This window comes from Crocodylus siamensis, chromosome 6 (assembly GCF_052110815.1).
Source record: "Crocodylus siamensis isolate JL-2025a chromosome 6, ASM5211081v1, whole genome shotgun sequence".
Classification (NCBI taxonomy): domain Eukaryota; kingdom Metazoa; phylum Chordata; order Crocodylia; family Crocodylidae; genus Crocodylus; species Crocodylus siamensis.
In genome coordinates this window covers 12730224-12742335 of record NC_143400.1, presented here as the reverse complement: position 1 = coordinate 12742335, position 12112 = coordinate 12730224, and the positions used below count along the sequence as shown (strand labels likewise).

General features: G+C 61.4%; 1 protein-coding gene across 1 annotated transcript in view; it reads right to left on the bottom strand.

Moving 5' to 3' along the window:
* Nucleotides 1-4169: 4169 nt before the first annotated feature.
* The window catches only part of KIRREL1 (kirre like nephrin family adhesion molecule 1), a 33237-nt gene continuing 25294 nt past the window's right edge, over nucleotides 4170-12112 (bottom strand). The window contains exons 2-15 of the mRNA XM_090053349.1: nucleotides 11690-11839; nucleotides 11423-11572; nucleotides 10690-10847; nucleotides 10225-10375; nucleotides 9489-9594; nucleotides 8910-9058; nucleotides 8697-8824; nucleotides 8477-8603; nucleotides 7799-7899; nucleotides 7365-7563; nucleotides 6922-7029; nucleotides 6666-6805; nucleotides 6415-6492; nucleotides 4170-6162 (exon numbers count right to left, since the gene is read on the bottom strand). Of these exons, the coding sequence (XP_089909475.1) occupies nucleotides 5701-6162; nucleotides 6415-6492; nucleotides 6666-6805; nucleotides 6922-7029; nucleotides 7365-7563; nucleotides 7799-7899; nucleotides 8477-8603; nucleotides 8697-8824; nucleotides 8910-9058; nucleotides 9489-9594; nucleotides 10225-10375; nucleotides 10690-10847; nucleotides 11423-11572; nucleotides 11690-11839 (2207 nt within the window). The 3' untranslated portion in view covers nucleotides 4170-5700. The remainder of the gene's footprint in view (nucleotides 6163-6414; nucleotides 6493-6665; nucleotides 6806-6921; nucleotides 7030-7364; nucleotides 7564-7798; nucleotides 7900-8476; nucleotides 8604-8696; nucleotides 8825-8909; nucleotides 9059-9488; nucleotides 9595-10224; nucleotides 10376-10689; nucleotides 10848-11422; nucleotides 11573-11689; nucleotides 11840-12112) is intronic.

Genomic DNA, 12112 nt, shown 5'->3' with positions numbered 1-12112 from the left:
CTGAGAACCCGAGGTACAGACAGGATGAATGGCAGCTTGTGAGCATGCCGACAGGGAGTCGAATCCAAGCACCTTGCTCTTGCTCTCGCTTCCCCACAATCAAGTCCCTGAGCTGCCAAGAGAACCCAGGAGTCCTGACCCCTGGCTTTTCCCTTCCCAGTCCCCACTTAGCTGGAAACCCAGGAGTTTTGGTTCGTCCTCCATCTGCCACATCCCCTTTCCTCCTAGAGTCAGGAAGAGAACCCAGTTGTCCCGAGTTACACCCCCTTCCCTGAACAAAATGATGCTGATGGCTTGCCCCTTGCTTTCTCTTGGGTCCCGGATGGTTCCAGAGTCTCCTCCCTGCCAACTCAGACCTGCACAGGTGCTGTGGGCTCCTGGATGTGACCCCTTTTATCCTCAGACAAGAGAAGTAGTCATGGTGCTGCCAGCTCGGTACCTTTAAGACCTTGTGTCCTCCCTCCTCAGCCTGTCTTCTTTCCAGGAGTTCCTGACTTATTAGGAAAGAAATCAAATTATATTTTATCGCCAGCCTGGGTAGCACAGGGCTGAGAGATTAAATTCCAGCATGACAGCAAGAAGTAGCGTGCGAGGATGGCGTCCTATCTCTGTTGGGCTGCGGTGGGTTATTATCAGGCGCTGGGCTCAGAGAGACAAATTATGGCTTTCTGGAGGGAGCTTTCTTGCTTTGGGTTTTTTTTTTAAACCTGTTGTAGCTGTTGGGCTGCTTGGCATCGACAGCTCCCACCCTGCTTGATGGCAGATGTTTTCCTGATGAGGCTGAGCAACTGCCTGGGCAGGGCCTGGCATTTCAGGCGTGGGCTCAGGGGCCATGGCTGGCAGAGAAGGAAGAAAGGGCTTCTTGTGAGTGCGTGGTGTCAGGAAGGGGCCAGAGCCTGAGGTTGAAAGGTGATTTCTCCTCTTCCGTCTGCCAGGCAGGAGCATAGAAAAAGAAACCCCTCATTTCTGTCTTCATAGCAACACTGTCTCAGGCTGGAGGAGGTGGTCCCCATGGACCCCCATGGTCTGGTTCGGACATGGGCTCCATGGACTGGGAGCCTCCTGGCCTGGTTTGCCGAGCTGGATTGCCTCTCCTGCTTAGCTCAGCTCACCCAAACGCACCCCACAACTGTCCTTCAAGGAGTGGCACCTGATTTGGGCTCCATTCCCCGTTCGGATACTGACTTCCTATGTGACCTTGGCCATGTTACATAGTTGCTGACATACCCTGAGCCCTGGGATCAATACTGGGGCACCATGCCCTGAACCCTGGGTATCAGTACTGGGGTGCTGCGCCCTGGGTATCCGTACTGGGACACTGTATCCTAAGTGTGTCCCAGTGGAGGGAGGAGGGTTGTCGCAGGGACCTTGCAGCCCAGGGGGTGTGTGAGCTAAAGGGGCCTGGACTTGTTGGACCCTGGAGGTGGCCAAGCTCCAGAGGTGTCAGGGCTTGCCTGGGAATGCAGCTCTGACTCAGTGTCATGCCAGACAGCCCTGGGAGAGCCATGCTCCTACGGGGTCTGGGCCCGGTGGCATTGCTCACAACTCCTCTGCTTTTTCCAGGTGTGTGGTTCCCTGAAGCTGTGCTCACCCGGGGCCTGTGGCACCAAGGTGAGTGTGAACACGCGGGGATCGCAGCAGAAGAACGATACCTCCCACCCTGCTGTCCCGAAAGGCCCCTTCCCTTCTCCCCTGCTCCTCGGTGCTTCTGACAGCCGTAGCCTTGTCGCGTCTGTGGGGAGGCGACGGGGGATGAAAGCAGGAGGGGAGAACAAGGCGAGAGACGGCACCGCGGAGAGGGCCCGATGCGCGTTTCATCCTGTGGAATAAATTAGAATACATCTTGGCTGCCTGGAATAAATTAGCTGGATGGCGAGGAAGGGAGATTCATTTCCCCAGGAAATGATGCTGCTGCGCATGAGGAGAGAGAGAGAGATGCCTCCAGGGCTGGAATCGCAGAGATGATCTAGTCATCAGGCAAGCACGGCGATAGCGCTGATGAGGTCATCTCCCGGCGGGCGGTGCGGGCCAGGCCGGGGGGGCCGTGAGACGGGGCTCAGATGCTGCTGTCGTGCAAGTCTTGCAGCCGTGTGGGGTGCAGGGGGGTTCAGGTGAAAAGGGACCTGGCCTCGGTGTCTGTCCACTTCCAGGGCTGTGCGTCCCCCTGTCTCTGCATAGATCTCTGTCTGCATTTGTCCACATCTCTTTTCCTCAACCTCCATACACCTGCTGCTGTCTCTCTCCATCTACCCACAGACACACATCATCCATCCATCCACCCACTTATCTACCTACCCACCCGTCCATCCATCCATCCATCCACGTGTGTGTGTATCCATCCATCCACGTGTCCAGCTGTCCATCCATCTGTCCACTTATCTATCCATGTATCCATCCACCCACCCACCTAACCATTTATGTATCTATCTATCCAAGTGTCCATTTATCCATCCATTCACTTATTTATCTATCCATCCACTTGTCCACTTATCTCCCTATCAGTTCATCCACCTGTGTGTATCTATCCATCCATTCATCCACCCATCTATTCTTCTATGCATCCATCCATCCATGCACATGTGTATCCATCCATTGATGTATCCAGCTGTGTCCATTCATCTGTCCACTTATCTACCTACCTACCTATCCATCTGTGTATCCATCCACCTAACCATCTATGTATCTATCTATCCAAGTGTCCGTCTGTCCCTCTGTCCACTTAGCTACCTATTCATCCATTTGTATGTGTATCTGTCCAGCCACCCATCTGTCCATCTATGCATGCATCCATCCACTTATCTGCCTACCTACCTATCCATCCATTCATCCACCCACCCATCTATGTACCTATCCATCCACCTACCTTACCTACCTACCCACACACCTGTCCATCTGGTCATGTGTCCAGCTTTGTATCCATCAGTCCATCTATCCATCCACCCACCCACCTGTCCATCTGCATATCCATCCATCCATGTATCCACCTATTTATCCATCCATCCACCCACCTACTTACCTATCTATCTATCTGTGTGTCTATATATCCAGCTACGTACGCATCTGACCAGGTATCCATCTACCTACCTACCTACTTACCTATCTATCCATCCGTCCGTCTATCCCTCCCTCCCTCCCTCTCTCTCTCTCTCTCTCTCTCATTCCACGCTCCAGCAAAAGCCATTAAGAATGACAAAGCACCTTTTTGTTTTTCAGATGGGTCCCGGGAGCTGCGAGCAAATTGCCTGGCTCATGCATAATAAACCAGGCGTGGAAACACGCCACGTAATAGGCTACATTTGTAGGGAAACAAAATCATTAAGCCAACCCATTCACAGGGCTCCCCGGACGCCGCGGTGTGGAATGAGGCCCTGAGCCCCTGTGCACCCCTTGCTGGCACCCGCTCACCGTTAAAAGCTTCTGTGAAATGGGTCAGGGGAGCTGGTGAGGGAGGGGATGGTGGGGAAGGAGGCTGAGGTGTGACAGCGGAGATGGAGGCAGGGGGTATTGCTGCCAGGGATCCCAGTGGAGATCAGGGTCCCAGGGTGCCCCCAACTCCAGGACCCAGCATCCGCCCTCAGTCCCCCGGAGCTCGTTGTACGGCTCTCGGCATCCATCAGCAACCACGCACTGCTGCCATCCGGCCGCCTGCGGTAGAAAATGCGCCCGCGAGGAAATCAAAGTCGACGCGGCGGAGAGTGCTGGGGGCACATGGGTGGCGGGGGGTGGTGCTGGAGAGCGTGGCTGGAATATTGCTCACAAAGTGGGGAGGCAGGGAAGGCAGGGGCCAAATCCTGCCCACCCCAAGCCACAAGACTTGGATGCCTAGGGGCAGGGAGACACCCCCAAACGCAAATCACTTGCTTGGCTCTGGAGAGTGGGGGTCCCCAGCTCTCTTGCACCACGACACTCTTTTGAACCAGCTCCCCCAGGTCAGAGGCGCTTGAGGTCTATGGAGTGGTGATCCGACCCCTCTCACATGCCTGCATGCAACCCGAGCCCCTCGGCCCAGCTTCCTTGCACGCCCCCAATGCCCTTTGCATGCTTCTTGGCCAAACTCCCCCGCCAGGTCGAGGGCTGGCTGTTCCCTGCCGGACGCCCAGACATTTCGGGCAGATCTCCGGGCAAGAAGAACACCGGCCGCAAAGTTGCAAGAGTTTGCATCGGCAAGATATTTATATAAAATATATATTTATATACATTCATATAAAGAAACCTCCCCCCACCCTCGTCCCACACGGACAGCCCGTGCCCTCGGGTGAGACAGCATCACTTGGTGGGCATGGGTTATTATCCTCGCTGGTGAGGCCAGGCCCCTCCCTAGACCCACTCGGCATGGACAGGACCCTCAAGTCCAGCTCTTATAGCACAGCCCCGGGGGGATTCATGGCCTCCTGAAAGCCAGGAACGTTGAGTTTTTTTTGGCAAGGGGCACGGATTCAAGCTTTTCTTCCCACCCCCAAGGGCTCGGGAGACTCTTTGGAAATAGCGGGACTCCGGGTGCTGGGGCTGGAGGCCCGACGTCATGAGCTGGGCAAGGACGTGGGGGCCTGAAGGTCCCTTCGGCTGTGGGGCAGGGAGGGTTGGGGGCGAGGGTGTGCATACAGGGCTGCAGGGGCTTCTCCCCCACAACAGCCTCCAAGCCGGACCTGGAGCGGGGAGGGGGACTTCTCCCTGCTGTGTCCCGGCTGGGGGGGCAGGGGCTTCCCCTTGGTCCTTTCTTGAGGAAAACAAAACAGAAAAATATATAAAATAGAGATATATGAGCCCCAAATCAACCCGGCGGACGGATCCAAAGTGCTCGGGGGGGGGGGGGGGGGGGGTCCTTGGTGTCTCCCTTTTCTTCTCAAGGGGCCAGTGTTGGGGGCGGGCAGGGATTTGGGCCCCTGGGATGCGGGGGTGGGGATGGCTCTGCTCAGCAATGGAAGCACTCTGTGTAGGGCCAGTGCCAGAGGGAAGGTCTGGCTATGGGTCAGGATCACAGTCCTGCTCCCCTCCAACACTGTTGCTGGTGGGGGGGGATCTGAGCTGCTTGGGGGCCTAGTCTGGCCCCCTACAGGTGGTTCCTGTGGCTGCCTGTGGGCTTGATCGTGATGGCATGGGGGGCACCCAGATGTGCCACTACAGGCCTCTGGCATGTTCACATGTTCAACACCCCCCTCCGCCCCCCCCGGTTGCTTCCAGCATCCCCAGGACTCACTGTGTGCACCCCTGGTGGCTCTGGGGCTGGGGCAGACTCCAGTGCCCCTCACCCCTGCCTCATTGTTACCCCTCATTGGTGGGACTGTTAACCCCTCATTAGGTATTTGGGTCCCCCCAGCCCTTCTGCCTCTCCAGGCTCCGGCGCGTAGTAGGGAAATGGTTCCTCTCCCTCGTGGGTGCGTGTGTGTGGGCGGGGAGAATGTGTGTGCTGGGGGGGTCCTGATGGGAGAGGAGCCATGGTGCTTCATGCCAAAATCGGCACAGTCAGGACCCCCAAAGTATTTCCCTCCAAACCCCATTCTGCAGAGGCCGGACCGCGGCCGGGAGGAAGCCCCGGCGGGCGGAGGGATGGAAGCTCAAGTACGGGGCGTGTCCATGGGGCCGCCGGACGCCTGGGTTCCCTGGAGGCGGGCGGCGGTGGGGGGGGTCAGGAAGAAGCCCCTGAATATCAGGGGCCAGTGGCGAGGTTCCGCGGCCCCCCCGGAGCCGGGCGCCCCGTCCTCAGACGTGAGTCTGCATGCGCTGCTGGAAGCGCTGCCCATAGTCCGAGTGCTGGGAAGTGTAGGAGAAGCGGGTGGCGCTGGCGTACTTGCCCATGGCGTCGTAGGCGGCGCGGTCCAGGCTGGGCGGGGGTGGCTGGCTGTAGCCTAGGCGGTAGGTGGCATAGCCAGCGCTGGGCGGGAAGGCAGCGTGCCCACCGTAGTTCTCGTAGGACAGCTGGCTGGCTGTGTCACCGGTGGCGGGGCCAGGCGCAGGCCCCGGAGCGGGCTCGGCGCTGTACTCAGAGCCTGGCCCCCGTGCGTAGGTGTTCAGCTGGGCATAGCCGCTGGAGTGCGAGAGCCGTGAGGCCGGACGGGCATCGTAGCGGGCGGGCCCTGGTGCACGGTAGTCAGCGTACAGCACCGAGCGCGAGGCCGGCCGGTCCTCGTGGGCGCGCACGTTGTAGTAGCCGTTGGTTGGGTCCTAGTGGGGGGAGAGTAGCAGAGGCTGCTGGGGGTGGGGGAAGGACCCAGGAGTCTGGGTGACCGGCTGGAGTCGAGGGCTGTGCCCAGCTGGGAGAAGGACCCGAGAGTCCTGGCCTCCATGCCAAGACCCACCCCCACCCGCACCCAGAGCCGGGTGAAGAACCCAGGAGTCCTGGCTTGCACCCCTCCAGCGTGCATGCATAGGCAGTCACTTGGGCACATGTGCCACGCGTGTACCCCCCTGGCTCACCTTAAGCTCGTACTCCTCCCGCGTGTCAATGGTGTCGCAGCGCAGGTCCTGCTTCAGGTCCACGTCATCCTTGAATGACTGCGCAGGGAGAGGTGGGGGGATGGGCTTCAGCTCCTCCAGCCTGGGCCCAATCCCTCCCTGCCCCCACGGGGGTCCCAGCAGGGGCCCCTCCATGAACCCAAGAGTGTGGGCTCCCAGACACCGGGCACTGAGCCCCACACTCTCCCATGCACACAGTTGCAGCCCCTCACCGAGTAGATGGCCTTCATGACGCGGGTGGCGGTGGACACGCTGGCCGTGTCCTCCTCGCGGTCCGGGTGCAGGGTTAGCGGCTCCCGATTCACCGTCTCCACCTTGATGTCCAGCTTGCGCAGCGTCACGTCCTTGCGGCCTGGCAGATGGATGCACGGACAGGCTCTACTGGCTGTGCCTGCCCCCCAATGGAGGGGGATCCCCTCCAAGCCCCAGTGTCCAGACCCCGCCATGTCCCCCTGCCCCCCAACTCACTCCCTTTGCGGCGCCGGTAGAGGAAGCAGACGAGGGCGACGAGGAAGATGATGACGAGGATGCCGGCCCCAATGGTGGCTCCGGCAATGATTCCCACAGGCAGCACTTCTGTGGGGAGTGGGTAGATGGGGTGAGCTGAGGCAGGGCCCAGGGGTCTCGAGGGCAGGGGACCAAGAGCCAAAGGCTTCCTGGGCCCCCATGTCTTATTCAGAATGGAACCAGGGGTCCTGGATCCATCTCTCCCCTCCAAGCTCTCACCACTAGACCTCTCTCCCCTTTCAGACCTGGGACAGGAGACCTGATGTCCACCCCCTGGCACCCAGCACACCCTCCCGCACCCCTCCTGGAGCTCGGGAGACAACCCAGGAGTCCTGGCTCCTAAAGCTGCCCCCAACCCTCTTCCCTGCTGTACCCATGCAAACCCTGGTGCCCGGGCCCCATACCCCGCTCCTCGAGGCGGATGATGGCGGTGCCAGGTCCGAAGCCGTTCCAGGCAGTGCAGTTGTAGCTGGTCTGGAAGTCAGCCTCCATCACATTGTTGATGGTGAGGGTGGACAGGACCCCGGCGCCTGTGGCGCTGCGCTCCACCGTGTACCGCTCCAGCGTGCCCGTCTCCAGGATGTTCTCCTTCCACGCCCAGGCCTGGCGGGCGTGGCGAGACAGGCCCATCAGCACGGGGGGGGGGGACCTGGGGCCTCTACACCCCCCAGCACCCCAATAGGACCCTGGTGTCCAGGGGGGATCCCACTGCCTCCCCTTCTTTGCATGACTTCCAGCTCCTGCCCCGGCTGTGGGTTGGGGTCCGCAGACAGGACCAATGGGGCAGGATGGATGGAGGGAGCCTGTGGGGCGGACAGACGGACTCGGGGTGACTCACGATGCGGTCGGGGGGTGGTGTGCTGCCGATGAAGCACTCCACCTTGCCGCGGTCGCCACGCACCGCGTACTGCACAGCCTCGCTGGAGATGATGGGGGGTCCTGTGGGGGGATGGAGCACAGCTCAGCGTGGGGGGCTTTGCGGTGGGGTCCAGGCTGCCGGGAGCCCTGGGCTCAGGGCCAGGGGCTCGTGACACGTGCACCCGCAGAGCGCCTGTGACTTGGTCATCGAGGCGTGGGGCCGGATAAGGGGGCGATAAGGGGATACATTCAGGAGTCCTCAGCCATGGGGATGATAGGCCATGAGCACTATTACGGTGGGTGCCCAGGCCAGGTTGTTGACACAGGGGTCCTGCCCCCTGGGTACCACGCCATGGGTCTGAGTAGTGGCCCCTAAGCCCTGAGTCATGGGCATTAGTATTAGGATACCATGCCTTGAGCCCTGGGTATCCTCACTCTTGATCCCTAGGATACTGTGCCTTGAGGACTGGGGTATCGTGCCTGGGTGTCAGGACTGGGGTACTGTACTCTGAGCATCAGTACTGGGGTACCATGCCCTGGGCATCAATACTGGGGCACTGTACCCTGAGTATCAGTACCGGGGTCCCATGCCCAGCCCCAGGCAGCACTGCCAGGGCCCCATGTCCCCCTGGCGGCCAAGGGGCCGGGACAGCCGTACCATTGACGTAGAGGGTGACCTCGCGCTCGCCCACGCCGATGCGGGGCACGATGGCCTTGCAGACGTACTGCCCCGCCTCGTCCTGCGTCACTGCCTTCAGGTACAGCTGGTTGCTGTTGCTCAGCACCTGGCATGGGCATAGGGCCAGCATCAGTCCCATGGCCCTGAGGGGGGTCCCGCAGGGGGCAGGGGCAGGAGCGGGGTGGGGCAAGGACCTCACCATGTTGGAGCCCTTCTTGGTCCAGGTGAGGGTAAGCGGGGGGTTGCCAGCCCACACACAGGTCAGCGTCACGTCCGAGCCCAGGTCAGTGGTTGTGGGCTTGGGCTCCACCACGATGCGGGGGGCAACTGCAAGTGGGCGGCCACTGTGAGCCCGACGGGGCTATGCCAGCTGCCCCTGCCACCTCCAACCCGCCCCGGCCGTGCCACTCACAGTGCACGTCCACCAAGGTGCTGACGTTGGTGCTGCCCACGTTGTTGTGCACCTCACACGAGACAGGCTCTGTGAAGAAGGTGTAGTCCACCTGTGTCTCGTACCGGCTGTCCGTGGCATCCTCGATCAGCAGCCCACCCTTGGCCCACCTGGCAAGTGAGGAGGCAGCCCCATCAGGCCAGAAACAGACGTCGCATTTATCCAGGGATAACCTGCGCCTGGGTTTGTCCCCAGACCAAAACAACCCGGGACTGGTGCCATCGCCCTGTCAGTCAGGGCTGACTGCGCTGGTGATTGAACGACGCAATCCTGGGATAACAGTGCAGACACACTTGGCATTATCCTGGGATAAGCTGCCATGACATCTTCTCCAGAAAGGCTTTTTTTTGCATTAAACCCGAGGCAACGGACACGGACACGGACGTCTGTCCTGGGATATGCTGGTTTACCCCAGGATACATGCAACAGCTGTTTGCAGCCGGACAAGACTGGGGGAAGAAGCAAGGGGTTGTGGGGGGTGGGGTTTAACCTAGGGCTTGCCGGCTCTAGCCCCGTCCCTGCCGGCCGCGAGCATCTCACCTGTAGCCCTTGATCTCAGGGTTGGCGGTGGCCATGCAAGTGAAGACAACCCGCTCCTCTTCCCGCACCGTCTGGGGTTGGATGGAGAGGGTGACGGTGGGTGGATCTGCCGGGGGGAGATGGACACAGCGGCACGGCTGTCACAGGCGCGGAGGGGTGGAAAGAGCCCCATGCGGGCACCGAAGGCTGGCGTGGGGGCCCCAGACCCTCTTCCATTGCCTAGCAGAGGCCAATCTGGGCACGAAGGCAGATGCCTGTGGAGACTCCCTTGGTCCTAAGACCGGGGTCCCTGGGTGATCCTACTCCCGGCCTGCCAAGCCAGCAGGCCGGTGGGCCGGAGGATGAGGCTACCTCTTGGCATCCTTGCTACCGAGCGGTGATTCTCCGTGGTGGCCACGGGGTGGCGGTGTTGGCCTGCAGAGGCCAGCCGGCCTCTGCCCATGGGGTGGGGGGGTCTCCTCTCCCCGCTGAGGGGTAGCCGGGCCCAGGCTGGGCGGGGGATGGCGGTGCCCCAGACCTGGCCTGGAAACCATCGCTCTCCATGCCAAGGGCGGGACACAGGCTGGAAAACCTGGGGACCCCGAGAACTGTCCCCCCTACATGAGCAACTGTCCATCCACACGATTTCTGGCTGGGTGCAGACAACACCCCTGTGTCCCCTCCCTGATCCCAGCTGGGGGAAGAGGTGCAGGGTGGCAGGGGTCAGGACGCTTTACAGGGGGCGGGCTGGACTCACGGTGAACGTCGAGCTGGATGGATGTTTCCTTGCCGGCCGGGATGGCCTCATTCACGCTGCGGCAGGAGAAGACCCTCCCAATGTCCACGTCAGTGGGGTTGATGAGGAGCAGGCTGGTGGTGGTTTCTCTCTTGCCATCTGGTAGCACCTCCTGCAGCATGGGGTGGAAATAAAATCCAATCAGCCCCCACAACCCTGGGGTCTGCAGGATTTGCTGTCATCACTGCTCCACTCATGAGGATGTGAGAGGGAGGTGACCAAGGCCACCCGGCACATTGGTGGCAGAGGTAGGGGCATGAAACCTCTGCTGTGGCTCCAAGGCTGTGCTCCCACCCTGTCCCGAGGCGGGGAGAAGAACCCAGGGGCCTTGCTGCTATCTCTACACCCCACGCCTTGCCAGAGTTGTCCACGGGACCCAGGAGTCCTGCCTTGGTGCCTCATCCCCCCCTGCCCCTGGGCTCATACCGTGGTGGTGACAGCTCCCTCCTGCTGCTGCCCGTCTCGCAGCCAGATGATGGTGGCGGCCGGCTTGGCGCTGCGTGCCCGGCAGGTGAGGTTGTGGGGCGTCCCTGCCCGCAGCAGGATCTTGGGGGCTCCATCGATCACGGGGTCTTCAGGGGGGACTGGGAGGAGAGAGTGAGGAGCACGTGGGTGCCCTTGAACTCCCCACCTGAGGCCTCCACCAGACCCACCCCCGTGACGTATGTGCAGCCCCAAGCACGGCAGGAAGACGGGGCTGAGGGAAGCATGTTGCCCAGAGCTTGGATCCCCCTCCCGGACAGCTGCTTTGGCCCTGGTGCTCCCCAGCCTCAGGCAGGATGATGCTCCAGCCTGCTGGGGTAGCAGGGGCTTCATCCCTCTATAGCATGACTGTCTTTGTCAGGACGTGGCTGGCACAAACCTAGCGAGGAGGGGGGATTTGGGGCAGGGGGCCGGAGTGCGGCTGGGGTGAGGCGTGGGCTTGGAGCTCTGTGCTGCTGCAGGGGACCCAGGACCAACACTGCCCCGCCACCCTGGGCCCTAAACCTCCTAGTCCCGGGCACCTTGTGGCCATTGAGGCCTGGGGGTGTTGCAGTGCGGGTGATGCCCGGATGCCCCACAGTGCAGCTGGCAACTGCGGCCCCCCAAAGGGATGGGGCTCATTGCACAAGGGGGCAGGGGGAGAGGGGAAGGAGGGCAAGGGAGCGTGGCCCCTTACTCAGCACTGTCAGCTTGGCCTGGCGGGAGCGCAGAGCCGCCTCGGTGGCCTGGCACTCGTACAGCGCGTCGTCGGAGAGCTCCGCGTCCGTGATCTCCAGGTTGTACTGGCCCGAGTCGGCCGTGCCGATGATCCGGTACCGTGGCCACGCTGCAGCCGCAAGGGGGGAGAGGGCAGGAGGTCAGTCCCCATCTCTCTCTCCACCAGGCTGGGCAGGGGTCGGACCCGCAGAGAGGGGCTGGGATGGGGGGGGACACACCGAGCTACCTTTGAGGCCCTGCCCCATGCCCAGGGCCAGGCCGTCTTTGGTCCATTGCACGATGCCGGAGTAATTCAGCACGACGCAGGACAGGACGATGCGCTGCCCGGCCACCACCGTCTGGTCCTCAGGCTCCTCCGTGAACTGTGTCGGTGCCACTGCAGTGGGGAGACAAAGAGCAGGGCTCAGCATCGTGCCCACTCCCATTCCCCAAACTCAGCCAGCTCCTTCCCACCCCTGCCACCCCTAGGCGCCACGGGCCCAGCCATGGGCTCCCAGCCCCCTCCTGGGATCGATCACCGCTACCAAAGCAGCCGCAGCAGCAGTCACATGCCCCCCGCTCACAGCCAGCCCCGTGGCGGCTGCAGTATTGATGGGCGCGTGGGGGTGGCGGGGGCTGTGTGCATACCCGGCAGGGGGGGCGAGTGCAG